General features: G+C 30.1%; 1 protein-coding gene across 1 annotated transcript in view; it reads right to left on the minus strand.

Annotated features, from left to right (window-relative positions):
- Positions 1–3,280: 3,280 nt before the first annotated feature.
- The window catches only part of KYNU (kynureninase), a 110,585-nt gene continuing 94,882 nt past the window's right edge, over positions 3,281–18,983 (minus strand). The window contains exons 10-13 of the mRNA XM_011354473.1: positions 13,228–13,280; positions 11,316–11,401; positions 5,479–5,709; positions 3,281–3,549 (exon numbers count right to left, since the gene is read on the minus strand). Coding sequence (XP_011352775.1) covers positions 3,412–3,549; positions 5,479–5,709; positions 11,316–11,401; positions 13,228–13,280 — 508 coding nt within the window. The 3' untranslated portion in view covers positions 3,281–3,411. The remainder of the gene's footprint in view (positions 3,550–5,478; positions 5,710–11,315; positions 11,402–13,227; positions 13,281–18,983) is intronic.

The raw sequence follows: 18,983 nt of genomic DNA on the forward strand, positions 1-18,983 counted from the left end.
TCCATGTTGTGCTTTATGATGTGATGCTTCCACAGTTTTTGCGTGTTTCTTTCTTAAGATTATGAAAAAAATCCATTTAGTTAAAAATCAGTGCTCTATTAATTTTAGTGTATGAAACAGACATAACACACTTTGAATATATACCCATATAGTTTTGAACTTAAGAGTAAGTAAAATGTTATTGAGCAGAAAATAGCTGCAGTAAAAGTTAATTTTTTAAATTTGAAATTAAGTCATTGACCTCACACCTAGCATATTCTGCAGTCAGTTTTGTATAATAAGTATAATTTAGTGATATGCAAACAACCCTATGTATTCCAATACCTCTCAGGGGATCATTATAAAAGAATTAGTATTTATATAAATGTGCTTGAGTTATTGAGAAAGCATGGATTAATACATCTAGTTTCGTACTATTCATATGATCTGAAAATCCTTAAAACAAGAACTTAAAATGTTCTTGTGTCAGAAATAATCCTGGACAACTATCAAAAACAAACATGAATATCTTTGGAGAAACACACTTCAACGCATTCCCAAAAATTCCAAAAAGATTAAGGTAAATGAGCAGTTTAAAGTTAAAAATTACAATATTCATGGGGAGACAGTATTATATGTAAAAACCAACAGAAACAGAACTGTATATTTATCATACATTAAATATAGAATAGAAAATACTTATGATTATTAAGACTTGATAAAGGAAATGCTGTCTTAGATTGAGGTCCCTAAATGTAGAGCTTGAGATGGGGATTTAGATAAGTATGTTTTATTGAAGAAGTGCTCATCAGGAAGAAAACTATGAGGGGGAGAATTCAGGAGACTATGAAGGCAGAAAGAACTGAGCAAGTGTAAAATTCTAGTCTTGGCTTAATATACAGCTTAATGATGGTTTCTGAAGCATTAACTGCAGTGTGTGTGTGTGTGTGTTCTCATTGTGTTTTTCCCTTCTACTTGTGTGAAGTTATAAATTTATTCTCTATCATATTCTACTGTTTAGAGTGGAAACTGATGCAACCACTTTGGAAAATAGTTTAACACTACATAGTAAAGTTAAGCATGTGTATGCCCTATGATTCAGCATTTTCACAGTTCTATGTCCTAGAAAAACTTTTGAATGGATGTTAAGAGCAGCATTATTGCAATCTTAAAAAATATTTGGAATAACTCATATGTTCATCAGTTGTAGAATGAATTAATAATTCCAATTATATAAAAAATAGCGAGTGGCAATGGAAATGAATGAAAAGAGAATATGCAACGAATGAATCTCGAAAAATATGAAGTTGAGCAAAAGAAGCAGAAGAACATATACAGTATGATTACCTTTATACAAAGCCCACACACAGGCAAAATTAGCTAATATATTTTTATGGGTACATACAAAGGTATAAAACTTTAAAGAAAGTAAGAAAATGATTAACTCAAAATATAATTTGATAATTACTTCTCAATTGGGAAGGGAGAGGAATGCAAGCTGGGTGAAAGGGAATTTCTAATGCTCTATTTCATAATGTTAGTGATGAGGACACAGTGCCAATTATGCTTTGAATGGTTTGTATATATGGTATAATTCTATGTAATTTTAATGTGATTAGCATGAAATATTTTAGAGCCTCAACTATGAATACCTTCATACACCTTCCCTTGCCAACTAATTAATATCCCTGAGATTTTTCTTTTATAGTATCATGTCTGTCTTTTATAGAAGTTAGCTTATAATTATATATTTACTTGGATACACACACACACACACACACTATCTGTTTTCCCATTAAGCTATATGTTCCGTGAGAGCTGAAACTGTGACTTTTATTTTTTTATTTTTGTTTACCACTTTTATTGTGAGGTTCAAAAACAATTCCTTCTACATGACCTCATATGTGGTTGAATTTTAAGTTTTTTAGAACTTTTTCATCTATGAGGATAAACTTTGGCAAAAGTTAGAGTGGGAAGCTTTGCTAAAGCAATTATGCAATCACTCAAGATAACATATAGAGTAGCACAGTACATAGTACATGGTAGGTTCTCAATAAATATTAGTAGTTATTGGTCTTGGTAAAGGAGTTCTATAGTATCTTTTTATTTATCTATCATCCAAAGTTGCTCAAGTTAATTTCATTCAAATTTGTTTCAATAGGGTAATAATTATGCCATAGTGACTCTTTCTTGATGCTAATATATACAAATGTAGACTATTTTGCTAATCCATGAATAGTGGTTATGACATCAACAGCTGAAAACTAGGGAAGTCCCTCAGGGCTGAATGTAACTGTGGTTTTCATAGCGGGTAAGGGAAGGTCCATAGATTTGAGATAGAAGTCAAGAGATGAAGCTCTCATTTCCTAATTCTAATCTTCAAATGCAAGTATCTTGGAGTGAGTTGTTTTATTATTTTAGTGATAGAGCAACATCCAAAGTTTTTTGTTTGTTTGTTTGTTTGTTTTGTTTTTTTAATCAGGGGAAGTTCCCATTAAAAAAAAAGAGAGATTCTGATAACATTATATAAAGGGAGCCCAACTGAAAAACGGATTAGGACTCAAGAGTGGGTGGAGAAGTCAATTTATTGAGTTGCAACCAACATTTGTTTTAATGAGATAAATTAGAATAATAAATAACAGATCACAGCTAAATAATTTAAGAAACTTTGTTTTTGCTATGTACGTCATTTTAAATAGACTGTAAAATGTTATCTATTCACTGTGAAAAGCATGCTAATTTCAGGTATAGTAATGGCAAAAAATGGCCAATGGCAGGCAACTGTGAGAAGCTGTTGATTGAAAATTGAAAGATTTTTCTTTCACAGATGTTAAAATATTAAGATAAATGAAATAAAGCACATGCACCTGTATATATCTAATATACAGGTCTCTGATATTAGATATATTTCTCAGTTTGGATTGTGGCCAAAAAAATTTGAAAACCATTGACCTAGAAAATTTATTTTCTGTTCCTTAGATTAGAGTTGGGGGAAATATTGCAAAATTATACATATATCAGACTTTTCAACTATAGTGTTTATAAGAAACTGGTAAATTAAAACTATAATAATATTTCTAAAATTGACACAAAAATTTTACATATATTATAAAATTGCCAAATTATAAATTAACTAACAAAAACATTTCACTGACTATGAAATGTACTAGGCTAATCAAGACTATATACATAATATTTGAACCAATGAAGACCTTGATCCGTAAAATACCAAAAAATTGGACAGCCATGTAGATTCCTCAGAGACCTAGATTTTCAGAAAAATTGTATCAGTTTTTTTTTTTGTGAAGTATACAATTCATGGCCAGTTACATGTAATCAGTTTTTAAAATGCTTCCACTTATTAAAACTTGAATAATAATAATAATAATAAAATAATCACAGCAGTTTTAAGTATTATTTGCTTAATTTGTTCTAGACGACATTCATTTTTCTTTTTATTTCTGCAGATTCAAGTACAGAATTGAGCAGATTGATAAATTTATAAACATCATGGAAAGAATTGTAGAGAGGAACTGGAGCCACTCGTATGCCATTTTCTCGCTTGTCACACTGTGGGGGAAAAAAATAAAGCCACAAAAGTGTCAGCATTATTCCACAATAAAAATCTATATTCAAGATTAACTTACTGAAACAATCATGTCAATTTCCCTAAAAACTAATATATAAGCAAATTTTTTCACTTTAAGTAAAATATAGTGTTTCTAGATTATTTGAAGTTCTCTTCATAATTTTAACTAATTAAAACATTAGTGGGTTGTTTAATGAATATCCAAAAGCATTTTCCTGAAGTCCACTCAGCAATGATCTTCTTTAAGCATTCAATAGATCATATGTATAATTTGTCTGTGGGGAGACTCTGAAAAGCCTGGACTCTTGGACACGTTTAAATGAATGACAACCTCAGACTGTTCTGGACAGTTTTAGTCAATTATTCTTACATTTAATTCTTTAATCCCTAATCTTGCAGGTGAGGAGTTAGCTGTATTCCTGGTGTAGACCCTAAGAAAAAAAATTTATTTGATGTGAAACCATTTGCGGAGATGAACTCCCATGGTCAACTGAGGTTCCAAATTGTGAATAATAAAAGTCTAGAGGCCTTGTGCTAACAAGGGCTCCTCATGTACTCTGTATACCAGGAAAAACCTCAGACCAAATCCTTGGTTTCTGGCACTCTGTCCCACTTAGTTACGCCCTCTGAGTGAACAACTTCAGAGAAACCCTGGTTTCATCTTTTTACCAATAGACTGAAACTTGTCACATCCAATCAGAACTAAACAAATTATATCTTCATTTGCATCTATACTGACCAATCAGAACTGTATCATTTGGATACCTCATTTGCATAAAATGGACATAATTTGGAACCTGGGCAGTAACCTCCCCTTTGTTTCTAGGGGAAACAATTTAGGTTGCTACTTGAACCTATGTCTCCCAGGTTACAGTCCTTTTTGCTCAAATAAATACTTTTTTTCGTTATTAAAGTCTAAAATTAGTTTTGATTTACAGTGGGAATGCTGAAATGTTATGAATTGGGCCTAGATAGTTTGGCCTAGCCTGATGATAACTAAGACTATCTTAAGAAACACACAGTATAGGCTGGACAATATAGTAAATGGTTTATGTATGCTGGTCCATTTGATTCCCATAACAACTTTTTGAGGTAAGTATTTTTACACCCAAAAAACAGATAAGAAGTCTCAAGCCAATAGATGTTAACTAATTTCCCTGAGAGCATATAGCTTGGACATAGAGTTTGATTTAGAATGCTGATATTCTGATTTGTTCCTCCAGAAGCTACTGTGATCTCTTCTAAAGTTTTAGAGGACCACATGAGTGGAGAAGTTCCTAGAATACATTACCACTGGCAATAGATATGTTATTGCCATTTTTCCCTGAAATTATTTCATTAACACTTATTAGTTCCCTTCAGAAGACTAAGAAGGCTAGTCATGCCCAATGGTTAAAAATAAAAATTATTCCATACAATGTTAACACTCCTGAGATGTATCTCTGTATCTTTTATGATTTCAGTGAAACTAGTGAAATAACAGTTCAATCAAACAACTAAATAAGACTGACTTCTCTCCACCTCCACCATACTTATATGATTTTAAAATTTTATCTATTCAATAAGTATATATTGGAGCTTTAATTAATGAAAACTAATGAAAATGTGTCTTAACTGATTATGATGAAACAATATTTTCTGCCCAAACTGTAATGAAAAGAATGAATACATGACATAAAACTGTTTCATATATCCAAAATTTGTGGTTTCTTCTCTTTTATCAAAAATGACAGATCTCTATGCCTTCAATTAGCAAGTGCTGAATATTTAGTTGGCACTTAATTTATCCTTACTAACTGACTGATTGATGTGAAATAACATGCAACAGTGAATAAACCAAAGAATCCAAATTTTATCCCTAACATGCAACTAATAGAGAAAACATGGTAGCAAAGCAAGAGATTACTTACAACTACTCCTCTTTTTTCTAGTTCTTCCAATATATATTTTACTGGAACAGAAAATGTCAATGTTAGCAGGCAGCCACGGTCCTCTATATGACATGGAGTAATTATGTTCACAACTGGTTTCTTGGTTTCTGTTTTATCTTTTCCATAGTAATGTTTAATCATGTATTCCAGATAACCAGTTAGCAAAATAGATTTTCTTCTCAGTGCTTTCATAGTTGCTTCCCTAAAGATCTGTAGAATGAGAAACAATCAGATTTACAATATCTTGTTGATTTACAAAGAAGCAAAAATTAACTATAAATCATGCATAAAAAAGAGAAATGACCATTTTTAATCTCTCCAATAATAATCTCATTTTAAAGAGTCTTTTTGTAAAAACATGTCCTCTTATATATTCTTTGCCATTAAAAACTGAATGCAAAGTTTCCATGTCAGAAAAACTGTAAAAATGTGATTTAAACAATACTTGTAAAAGAAGAAAAAAGTTGATATAATGTTTCTCAGGTTAGCTTAGTATAATTAGTATAAATATCCCTTAATAAGTACATTTAAATACATAAAATTTAAGCTTTTTCTCCAAAACCACTTTTTACAATCATAATCAAGAAGTCTTTTTTCTATTTTGATGTAAAATTTGTTTGGTTCACAAAATAATGCAATAAGAACTAAATGTAAATGCATATGTAAAAGGCAGTATTCCCAATATTACTTATAATTGTTTTAGCAATTCCTAAATCTTCCCCAGTTTAACAGTAAGAAAACAAGCAGTTAAATAATAAATCTAAGTTTTGTCAGACAAGGAAGCGAAAAATGTTAGACAACACATTTCTGAGTGCTGAAACGTTTAGGCTTTCTTTCTTTTTTTTCTATCTTTCTTCTTATATCATTTTTTTTCCATGCTAAATTCTAGCATGGGTCTGAGAATACTGCTGTTTTCTGCCTGAAGTGTCTTATAGTAAGATGAATGACAAGGGCACACAATCACCGGTGTTGGAACATTAGAGGTCAGAACAGACATGCTTTTCTAGCTTATCTCTTAAGGTCAAATAGAGTTTGAAAATATATCCTACATATAAGAACCGAATGAACTGCAGAGTGCGATGTTCACTTAATGTTCATTTTCTGTATCATGTTATGCCACAGAGCAAAGATAGGGCCATTTGGTGATATCTAGACTATAAAGCCTATGAAAACAGTTATTTCTGTATATATGTATCCAAGTGTGGGAAGGCATTCTAATAGAACTCAAGCCATCTGGGCATACATTTTCTTTACCTTTATTGCATGGAGGCTGTACATTTGGCTGAAGGAGAGGAAGGGAGTTGTAGTGAAAGTAATAGTATCTAAGGAGGAGAGAAGAAGCAGAGGATAGAGTGGTATCTGTCTCCCTTTGCCACCCAGACCTCACAGACTATGTCTGCCGTTGGGGAAGAGATCAGCTGCCAGTAGAAGCTGAAAGCTTTGTTTCAGAAGGCATCTGAGGTCTGCAGTGTAAATAATATGGTAGTCTCCCCTCATTTGTAGTTTCATTTTCCACAGTTTTGGTTGCCCTCTGTCAAACAAAGTTTGAAAATACTAAATGGAAAATTCCAGAAATAAACAATTCATAAGTTTTAAACTGTGCACTATTCTGAGCAGTGTGATGAAATCTTTCACAGTTCAGTTCCATCCTGCCTGGGACCAGAATCACCCCTTTGCCTAGCATCTCTACTTGTATATGCTCCTACTCCTTAGTCTCTTAGTAGAGGTCTAGGTTATCAGATCGACTATTACAGTATCACAGTGCTTGTATTCAAGTCACACTTATTTTACTTAATAGCAACCCCAAAGCACAAGAGTAGTGATGCTGACAATTCAGATATGTCAAAGAGAACCTGTAAAGTGCTTCCTTTAAGTGAAAAGCTGAAGGTTCTCAACTTAATAAAGAAATAAAAAGAATTGTATGCTGAGGTTGCTAAGATCTACAGAAAAATGAATCTTCTATCTGTGAAACTGTGAAAAAAAGTGTGAACAAGGATGACTATTGTACAAGACATTTTGAGAGAGAGACCATATTCACATAACTTTTATTATAATATATAATGTTATAATTATTCTATTTTTAGACGTTATTATTTATCTCTTACTGTGCCTAATTTATAAATTAAACTTTATTGCAGGTATGTATGTATAAGAAAAAATAGTATATATAGGGTTTGATATTATCTGTGGTTTCAGGCATCCCTGAAGGTCTTAAAATGTAACCCCTGCAGATAAGGGGGGATTACTGTACAGTTCTAGGACTCAAGTAACCTCAGTTATATGAGTTTTGGTAAAAGGCATCTCTTCATTTTCTTTTGTAAAACAGAATGTAAGCACATCTGGCACAATGAGGACTCAAAGGAACACCTCCAAGTTTTGGGACAAGCGATCCAGATCAAGAGTTAGTGTACTTACTTACAGAAGACAGGAGCAGGGACAGGCAAGGTGCTGCCAATCAGTGTTTTGACTATCAAATTTAGAATTAAAAATATAAGATAAATCTTTTCTCCAAGCTTCTCTTTGGAAATTAATAATTATTTAAAGGAATTTTAATTACCATATAATTCTAGAAAATTTTCTGGTTCTGATATGAGCCGCACAAGATGCAGATGGGGATAATGTGTGAACTAATACTTTTAATGATATATCAGTTTACATTTGTAGGTTCAGAGGACTTTGGGGAATATTATTTAAGTTCATAGTTTTTTTACAGGAGGCTTTGCTCTTACAAATGTCTTTTAATAACTAGATATCAAATTTTTATGACAAATATCTCAATTTAACATAGTTACTCTTTGATAACAATAAAATAACTTTTAAATGTAAAACTATTTTTCACATACAACCATAACAAGGGCAGCTGCATTCGGAAGTACTCTTAAATTCTTCTCATAAAGCGTCAAAGTCTCTTCTGAGGTCTAATGTAAAAACATTAAGAGGGGCTGATAGAAGGAGTTAACAGGAAAATGGAGTAAATATCTTTTTTTTTTTTTTTTGCTTCTCATTATTTCTGTGCTTTCAGTACTGAAAAAGAATATATTTTTAAAAAATGTAAAAAATTAAAAAGTGTAGTTTGAAAATATTCAGCTTTGATTCTTGGAAGAGTTTCAACTAGTTGGATTATTTTTCTTACTGAGTAAAATGAATACAAAGCTAGAAAAGTTAAATTTAAAAAGGAAAAATAAGTATAGAATGCTGTTTTCAATTGTTATATTTTTTCTCTTAAATTCTTAAAATTGGCTCCCTAAAAACTTTTTGAAGAAATACATAGTACATTTCTTCTGATTTACCATGTATTTTAGTTGAATCCTCTAATTTTGTACTTTGATGCTATTTATTTCATTATAAATGCATGTACTGAAAGGGTCTGAAAATTGTCTGTATATTACTACATAAAAAAAAAAAAAATGTGACCAAAACACAATATAAGTATTATTTAATTTCAGGTTAGTAATTGAATGATTGAGGGTACCTCTAAAATAATCTGGTTCAAACATCTTCATTTAAAAATTGAAGCGAATGAATTAAAGAGTAATTGTCACTTGTGTAAGATACAGTCTCCCCATAGGGATGGAATATTTGCCACTTAGTTTGTACCCTAGTGCTCTTTACCTTGATCCACAATATTTTTTAAAAGTATTGTATAAATGATTACGAGGCAGCAATATAAAGAAATTTACCATAATTAATTTACCATATAGAAAACTCAGAAAGATCTAGAAAGTAGGACATTTTAACAGGTAGAGAATGGAAAGCAATGAAATGTATTATTTTGTAATTTCAGAATTTTACGAGTTATAATGGGAAGGAAGAATTCCTTAAAACACTTTCTTCAACATAATGTTTGATTACCTAAATATAATTTGGGTTAGAGCATAGCCTCAACAGTGAGTTACTTAAGTGAGGTATTTTCAAGACACTCTAGAGAAATACTTAGGTGATAAGAAACTCCAGAGAAGTGTATATCTCTCTTCTTGTGGCTCTTAGGATCTTTTTGCTAAGTTTAAATTTAGATATTAAAAAAAAATAATAAATCAGTCTTCAGATTCCAGCTGAGAATAAAATCTTATTTAGATGACTATAATACAGTGTAGTAGGAAACTAGTGGTGAGGAGAATAATAATCTGACTCTTCCCATGGCAGAGGAGTGAATACTGGAGAAGAGCCTGCTCACTGCAGCAAATATACCAAAGTGAGAGTGTTAAAAAGAAAATTTCTAGATATGATTGAGAAGTCATTTGCAAAGATAAGGAAATTCAGGAGAAATAGCTTTAGGTTCTAGCTCTTTCTAAGGTATTCCTTGGTGCCTTTTTTGATAATGTAATCTTCTCCCTGATATAAATTTGCAGAGTAAGCAAAACTTTATTTTGTTTTAAAATGTTTAACAAGAGTCTCTCTACATATTGTAAGAACAACTCAAAAGGCATTATCAATTTTTTAAGCAGATTGCCTTCTCCCCCCTCCCCCCCCCAAAAAAATATATCACTGATTGAAAAATCTTGTTACTGGGTCTATTTCAACTTAAAAACAAACAAAACAAAACACTGCCAAAAAGTAAAAACAGCACAAGCTCCATCTAGTGGTCATACTGAGTAGGTGCTCTTTAAACTGAGATGAAATGAAATGAGTTGATTCCCACGACCTAGTAGTGGTGAAGTTGTATAAAAACAGAGGAACTTGACACTGTCATCCAGTGGCCGAAATGAGAAACTGCTATAAGTGATCACAATCCTAGAATACATACAGGTTTAGAAGAGATTTTGGAAGTCTTTATCCAGTCATGCTGGAATACTCCAAAATATTATAAACTAGCTTTTTAAACTTAAAAATATTGATTTTTTATTTGAATAGCTATATATTTTAAATCTCTATTAAAATATATATGTATATTTACTTAAAATATATTTTACTTAAATAAGTGTATATAAGATATATTTTTCTTAAATATATTAATATTGTTATCATATAGTATGTAATTATTAAAAATAGATTTAACAACTTTAGTCTCACCCAAAAATTAATTAATATCTAAATAATTAGAATACAAAGATAGGTAAATACAGATATGGATAAGTATTTAGATTTATAGAAATAGACTGATATAAATATCTAGAAATACTGTAGTCTATAAAAACCGATTCCTTGGATATTATTATTCAGGTGAGACTAACTTTTTTAAGTGAAAATATTAATGAATTTAAAGAAAAATATTGATTCAGTAAGAGTAGAGATTATACATGAATACAATGACATAGAAACCTGAGTTTAAAAAATAAATCCACCCTACCTCATGAGATAGTTTTATTTTCCCCTCCTTAAAGTTGATCTTCCTTTAACTTTGTCACATGGTACTTTGTCAGCTCACCGATTCATGGAATAGAAGCAGAGTCCCCAGTAATCACAACAATGTCTAGCACATAGTACTTTCTTAATAAATAAATGGTGAATGATTGAATCAAGAACTAAATATTGCATATATATTTTGTATACAGAGAGACCAATAGAAAATTAAATAACTTATTCAAGTTCACATAAATTCTAAGTGGAACTAAAAATACGTCTCCACAGGTCTGTTCTATTTAATCTTTATTAAGTTCCAACAATGTGCCAAGCATTCTGCTGGGGCTGGAGATATAAATAAAAGGTGACAATTAGCACATGGTCACTATCTAAAAGAGAACACTACCCTTGGCACATTGTTTGTGCATAGTGAATAATTATAATCTTGATGATTAGCAGAGAAAGTACTAAAATATGTCACAACCAGGTAAAGAAAAAGGTAAAGATATGGGAAGGTTGAACCATAAATTACTTACCTCTAAACTAGCTTGTAAGGCACAGACCAACAAAATGGGAGGATTTGAAATTCGAAATCCATTGGCCCCAGAGATTAACTGCAATTCTGAAAAATTAATATCATGTTATTTTATATAATGTATCATAAAATGACCTTTATAGATTTTTTTAAAATGCTAATAAAGTTGTAGAGAAAAAGATAAGATTTTAAAACTTTTATTCCTAAAATTTCTGAGATATTTAAGAGAAACTCTATGGACCTAAAATACTGGCATATTTCCTCTTCACCTACATTGTCCGTCTCTCCTGCCTCACATTTCAACAGACTACCAAACACTAGAGCCATTAGACATAAAATAAAAATGACCTCTCCTAGAAGCTTTTCTAGACTCCACCTTCTGCTCTTTCATTCCTAAACCAGTATTCCTTGTTCTACTCCATGCTTTGCTTTTTTTCTATTATGAAACCATGTCAATGAGAGGAAAATATCAGAATTTAAATGGCTTATAATTGTAACATTGCCCAAAGGCATGCATATAAATGAAATGACCTATGAAGGTGACTTTTAGCACTAGAATTATTAGGTTGAGTGGCTTTTCTTAGGGAAAGAAAAGAGGGAGGCATAAAAAGTAATCTTGCTAAGTATGAAATATGAAAAAGATGAATTAATACAGATATTATCCTAACTAGAATTAATTAGATTGAATAATAGAAAGTTAAATCCAATAGAGTTGTTAGAGATCAAATTAAAACTAAGACTGACTGAGAGAATTTCAAAATATTCTGGGTCTCTAGAGATTTATCTAATCTAGGATTAGGGAAACTATGTCCTATGGGCCAAATAGGCCCACTACTCATTTTTATAAATAAAGTTTTATTGGATCATAGTCACACTTATTCATTATGTATGTCTATGCTTTAGCACTACAATGGCATAGTTGAGTATATACCATGGAGATAGTATAGCCCCCAAAGCTTAAAATATCTTCTGTCTGGTCCTTCGCAGAAAAACTTTGCTCTCTGATCAAATCCAATTCCTTCATTTACAGATAGAAAACTCAGCACAAAGAATTTAAGTAACTTGCATAATAACAGAGTTAATTATTTTAGCAACCTAGATAAAATACTAGTTTCCTTATTTGACTAGAAGAGCTCATCTTGATTCTTTGCATCGCGGTTGTTGCAAATGTGAATATATTTAAAATAGGATCGCGTTTGTTTATGTTGAACTTTCAAACTACGAAGATTTCTGCATCCCATATGATTAGAGATAGAGTAACTGAGGAAAAGAATTAGGAAAGTTTAGGAGCATCCTGTGCGTGGTGTACTTTCATTTCTTCCCAACTGGGGTGTAACTGCTACTGTTTAGTATGTGGCAAAGCTACAAAAGGAGGAAAATTTGGGAGAAGAGAAAGATAAAAATGAACATTTCTTAAATAGCACTGCTCTGTGCTACTTGGTTTATGGCTTTGAACTTGTCTTACCTTTAAATCAAATCCTGAAACAGACATTATTCACGTTAAATATGTGAGAAGAAAAACAAAGGTGATATAACTTGTGCAGCATCACAAAACTATTAAGCAGTGGGACTGACACTTAAATCCCTCTGAGTCTAACTGCTAGCCAAAAGTTCTTTCTCGTCCTCACTGCCCACTGTTTTGGGTACTCCATATTGATGAGATCTGGGTCCCTTATGTTAGATTTCACTTCTTCTTATCTCTCGACAAAGGGATAGACTCAAAATCATGCTAAAATCTATAAACACTTAGTCTTACACTCTGGAAATGTCACTTCTTATTTTAAAAATTCTCAGTGGCATTTTCAAAGTGCTCTCTTCATGAGGCATGTATATTACACATCATACAAAGACAGATGAAAAGTAAAATGAAGTTAAAATAAAATGACTTGTGAAGTAAAATTGAATACACTTACTGCAATCCATTTTAAATCTGGTGCTGAGTTCATGGCCAAACCATCCCACTAACCTAAAATATAGATAACATTAGATACTGTAGTCTATAAAAATAATCACAATTAATATAGAAATCATATTGAAATCATTTGTGATACAAGTCATCAAATACTTAAATTCTATATGATATCCTAAGACAATTTTTATAACCTTATCAAGAATGAGGATAAAATCAATTTATTCATATTACTAGTTATATTGTTTTGTGAAGTTAGGTCATCTGAAGAGCTATATATAATTATGATTTTTCTTATTTAAAATAAAATGAACAAAAACTTTTTTTTTTAGATTTTAAAACAAAGGTAAAAGCTGAACAAGAAAAATCAATTAATATAATATATTTTCACAATAGTATCCCTAAAGAGAAATGGTATAAAAATAACCTATATAATTGTTGAAAAATTTTAAATAAATTTCTAAAGAAATTGGTTACCTTCATATTTTAATAAGAATGTTACTTGGCCAGAGATAAAATGAAAAATATGTAGGCAAAATTATGTATGCACGTGTGATGAAAAAAATACAAAATAGTTTAAAGAAAAATTTGAGAAAGAGTAATACACTATTCTTGATAATCAATTCTCCCTAAATACATATTTTAGTCTAATGTTACAAAAAAAAAAAATTCTAAGGCAGTTTTCTTTGGAACTCAGCAAATGTTTTTAAGTTTATACAGTTTATATGAGCAAAAAAATAAATAAATAAATACATTTTGAAGTAGAAGAGTATAAAGTTTATTATGTTATATTTTATATAGCATATTACAAAATTCATTCAATAAATGAACATAGTACTGGTAAAGAAGCATCAGGGAGACAAACAGAACATGACAGAAAATATAAGAGTCCTCAGATCATACATCAATTTAACAAGTAGTAATTGTGACATTTCAAAAAATGCAAAGGTGAAGAAAACATTCACATATTTATATGTTTTTTATAAGAAAAATTACTTTCTAACTATGAAAAGAAATAAAATATACAGAAACCTATCAATAGATACATAAATATCTAAAATTCTGTATAAAAAAGACCGGAAAAGTCAAAAAACAAACCAATGATGGGGAAATGGTGCTATTTGCTTGATGTAAAAGAGTTTTCACCAAGTTTTTCATCAGAAAAAGAGCAATGCCTCCAAAGTTACACAGCTATAAAGCATGGAAAGGGCATTTATAAAAGGAGAAGTACAAATGCCCCACAAATTCAGAAAAATAAATCCTTAATTAAAAATATGAAATAACATAAATATGAACCCATACTTCATATACCAAATTGGCAAAGTCATTTTAAAATTATGATTCTTATTTTCATCAATGAATCAAATATAAAGAACTGAACCCTTTGTCTAATTAAGAAAATAGTAAAGTAATAAAATCTTAGTAGAGTACAGTTTGAGAATATACATGAAAAACATGTATAATTTTCTGTCCTAGTTCTTTCACTCTTTTCAATTTATGCAAAGGACACTATGATTTCTGTACAATTAGCACAATATTGTTTAAGTGTCAAAGCAATCTAAATATCTTATAATAGAGAATTAATAAAGTAGATTATCTTACTTTTATATGATGGGATACTGTGTAACCATTATAAAAATTCTATTTAAAAGAATATTCAAAAAAATTAAAAATAGAGATTACAATATTTAAAGTGTTATTCCAATTTAAGAAATATCAAATATAAAATGTGCATTTATATGTAACTCTGGCCAAAATGTTAAAATAAAAAAAAATTTGCTTTATTCATATCTGTGTTTTCCAAAATTTTCTAGAGCATGTGTTGTTTTTGCATCAGAGAAAAGTTTCAATTATAATTTTAACCCGTATTCATTAGTCCAAACTTTTAAAAATTCTATGAAAATAGCATAGTTTGTACATTTTTGTATATATATAAATAAAGAATTAGTCAGCAAAGTTTGATTAATTATGTAAGATGATTAAACTTTTTACTTTACCACTTAAAAATATTACATGGCTACCCTTAAAGAGAAAATTCACAGCCTATCAGCTCAACTATACCTTTCAAACCTCATTTTTAATATTTCTTTTCTCATTTTAAATTATTCATTCTTAAAACCTATCAAATACTGGCCCCAACACCCTGATTTTTCAGCTTGAAATGCTGACATGAGTAGAAGCTGCACAGGAAAAATTAAAGAAAAGAATTAGAGTGGTGAGCAGATGGATGAAAGCCCAAGTGATATAACATCTAAGGAAGTTCCAGTGAAAATATACTTTCTAAAGTGAAGGCAAGCTTTTCTAATTTGAATTTCAAAAGCTACACCTTTGATGCAACCATAGGTAAAGAACAGGGGGTGGGAAGAGTCATTTTCAGAATGGCTGCTATATTAGCTCTTATGCAGAAAAGGAGAAGAAGCCTATAAAGAATCAGGAGGAACCATAAAAGTTAGAAGTAGTCAGGGAATGAGACACTTTAAAGGCTACCCTGTTTCTTCACCTAAGCTCAAGTTTAGATATCTCTCCCAAATTGCTGATCCAGAAAAATTCAACTCATTCAACAATGAACAATGAAAAAGAAAATAGGTATTGAACTGCCACAAGGACTCTACATAAAAACTGTAAAAATAGCAAGATCTGTCCATAGGTGAAAAACGTGTACCAGAAGTTTGCCAGAAAGCTGATAAAAAATGTAAAGTGAGGGAATAAATAAATAAAGCAAGAGGAAATAATATTCCAGACAATGGAAAAATACCAAGTAGAAATGCAAGAATAATACTGATATAGCTTGACAATAGAAAGAATAAAAACAAGCTTGCAGAAATCAGAAAAAAAAAAGTTAGAAAACAAAAATAAACACAAAAATAAAGAAGAATTTAGAAGGAATTCAAGGAAGTCAAGAAACTATGGAAAAGACAGCAAAGGGCAGAGGATAGCTGTGAGAAAAAATAAAAACAGAAAGAGAAAAGAGATTTAAAATAGTATACAGACAAAATGATAAATTTAATAAGCTGACAAGAAAGTTCTGTCATAACCAAAGTGAGTTTCAAAAGAAGAAAAGCAAACGAATAAACTTTTTAAAAAGTTGTGATTCAAGACAACTTTGATTAAATAAAAAATGATTTGAATCTACATATAGAAAAAAATATAACATTGTCTGAATGATTTGGGGAGAATTAACCCCAAGTGTCAATTTTATTTATAGCTTATTAAAGTTATTGGATTTTAAGGATGAAGACAAAAATTTATGGTTCTAGGCCAAAAAAAATGAAGACAAAATAAAGGAAAAAACATCAGATTGACTTTAAATTTACCTATATAATACTCAAAGAAAGAGAAAGAAAGAATAATGTAAAATATTATGTTTGGATAAGCCGAACTATATAAATGTTACTGGTGTTGATCAAGCAAGAGTACAGCTAATATTTTTACCATGGATTCTTCATGAAACCTACTTGAGGGTAAACTTAAGTCAGCCAAGAAATGACTGAGGAAATTGTGACAAAAAGATATGCTGTGACTATTGAATGTATTTAATTATGGGATTCAGATTAAACAAATGTGGGAATATATTGAAAGAAAATGTTATATGGCAATGTAAAAATGAACAAATGGCAAAATGGGGGGAAGTAAAGTAATTTCACTGATCATCTATAATTTAAACCTGATAAGTCAAATAGAAGTAAAATCAGATCTAAGAATATAAAATAAACACCAAGAAAGTCAAAACTGACTAAATCATGGGGTAATAAAAGACTAGTTAGAAAGAAGAGAAAACCTGTTAAATCTATTATTGCTCATGGAAGGAAACAAATAGAAAAAAAAAAAAGAAAGATAAAATTTTAAATTAAAATCTTTATAAATATCAGAACAGGTATTAACTAAAAAATAACAGACAAAAACAAGCTCATGTTGAAAAACATTAAAAAGCTCTAGAAACAGAAAATATGACATTAAATGACATTTAATGAAGACCAGACATAGCTGTCAAAACAATAAATGTCAAAAGGTTTAATTCATACATCAAAAGATAAAAACTATCATATTATACTACAAATAGGTTTTGTTAAAATAAGTGATTCAGAAACAAAAAGAATAAAAAGATAAACAAGAATAAATGAAAAATTCAAAAATAAAGCAATTTTGGATATAATCTTTATATCAAACAAGAAGAAATTCAGTTAAACAATGAAATGATTTGAATAAGGACATTTTAAAATGTTAATTAAGATAATTCACAATAAAGATAAAACATGAGTTTCTAGACATCACATTACAAGATAGGAGCATTCATAGAGCAGACAATACAGAAGCTACAGGAGAGGTAGAAATATCCTGTGTTAGAAGCATTTTAACGTCTCTGAGTCTATGACAGATCAAGTGGACAAAAATATCAATTAAAAAGGGAAATGTGGTAAATATTTAATGCTTTCCTCTGAAACAAAGATTATAACTTTTTAAGAAGTGTTCATAAAATACTGACTAAAACTAACTACAATAAAATCTTAATATTTCTAAAATGGATATATTGCTGACTGTATTTTCTGATTATAATCCAGTAAAACTAGGAATTAATAAGAAACTCAGAAAACCAAAGAAAGACTCAATTACCTGAAAAATTCAAATAAAATATGTCTCAAATTACTTTTAGGGTCAAACTGAATGGGTAGAATTTTTTGTTTTAAGAATAATGAAAATACTATATAGATATAATAGTATCTTCTGAATACTACTAGAATAGGACATAAAGAAAAATTCATAGCTTTAGATTTCAGATTAATAAAAAAAATTAAATGAAAGCAAATAAATCAATAAGACCAAAAATGTTATAAAGAACATGAAAATAAACTGAAATAAAGCAGTAGTGTGCTATTAATAAAGATAAAAGCTAAAATTAACAATTAGAATACATAAAATTAGAATACATAAAATACATGTATATATAAAAAATCAATTTTGGTGGAGGAGAGGGATACCAATTAATTGAGAAAACGCAAGACAGTAGACAGTGGAGCTATGAAAAAAATAAGAGCAATGATGTTGAATATTCCTACAAAATATCACTACATTTCAAAAGTTCAAAATGAAAACAACGTTGTACTACGTTAATAGGTCAATTAGTATACAATTCATTATATTAACAAAGCTAAAGAGAGAGTCAAAGGATCATCTCCATAAACTAATGAATCATAAGAGAAAGTTCTATCAAGCAACAACCTATTTTTAAAAAATCATTCGCAACTCATGTCACAAGACGTTAGTTAATCTTCTCAGAATGAAAATATCTAAAAGTCAATAATGCAAAAACAACAACCCAAGAAAATGACCAAAAGATGTGAAAAAATCATATAGAAAAGAAAAATGACTCTTAAAAGTTAAAAAGTAATAATAAGGAAAATACAAATTAGAACTACATTGAGACACCATAGCTCACCTCTTAGACTGGCAAAAATTCAAGTTTAATTATGAACTTTACTGGTATTAACATGGATAAAGAATAGTTCTTATGTATTGTGGGAGTATAAGTCAAGGTACCCCTCTGGAAAACAAATGAATAATAGCTATAAAAGTTGTAAATACATATACCTTTTGACCTAGCAAATTCACTTCTAGAAATTTATTCATCAGAATTTGTACAAGTATGAAGTGAATGATGTATCATTGTAATCACTGCATCCTTTTTAGTAATAATCCAAGATTGAAAAGAATGTAAAATTCCTTCAATAGGAAGCTGGTTTCATAAATTATGGTAAATCTATA

This window comes from Pteropus vampyrus, unplaced genomic scaffold (assembly GCF_000151845.1).
Source record: "Pteropus vampyrus isolate Shadow unplaced genomic scaffold, Pvam_2.0 Scaffold17, whole genome shotgun sequence".
NCBI classification, from domain to species: Eukaryota; Metazoa; Chordata; class Mammalia; order Chiroptera; family Pteropodidae; genus Pteropus; species Pteropus vampyrus.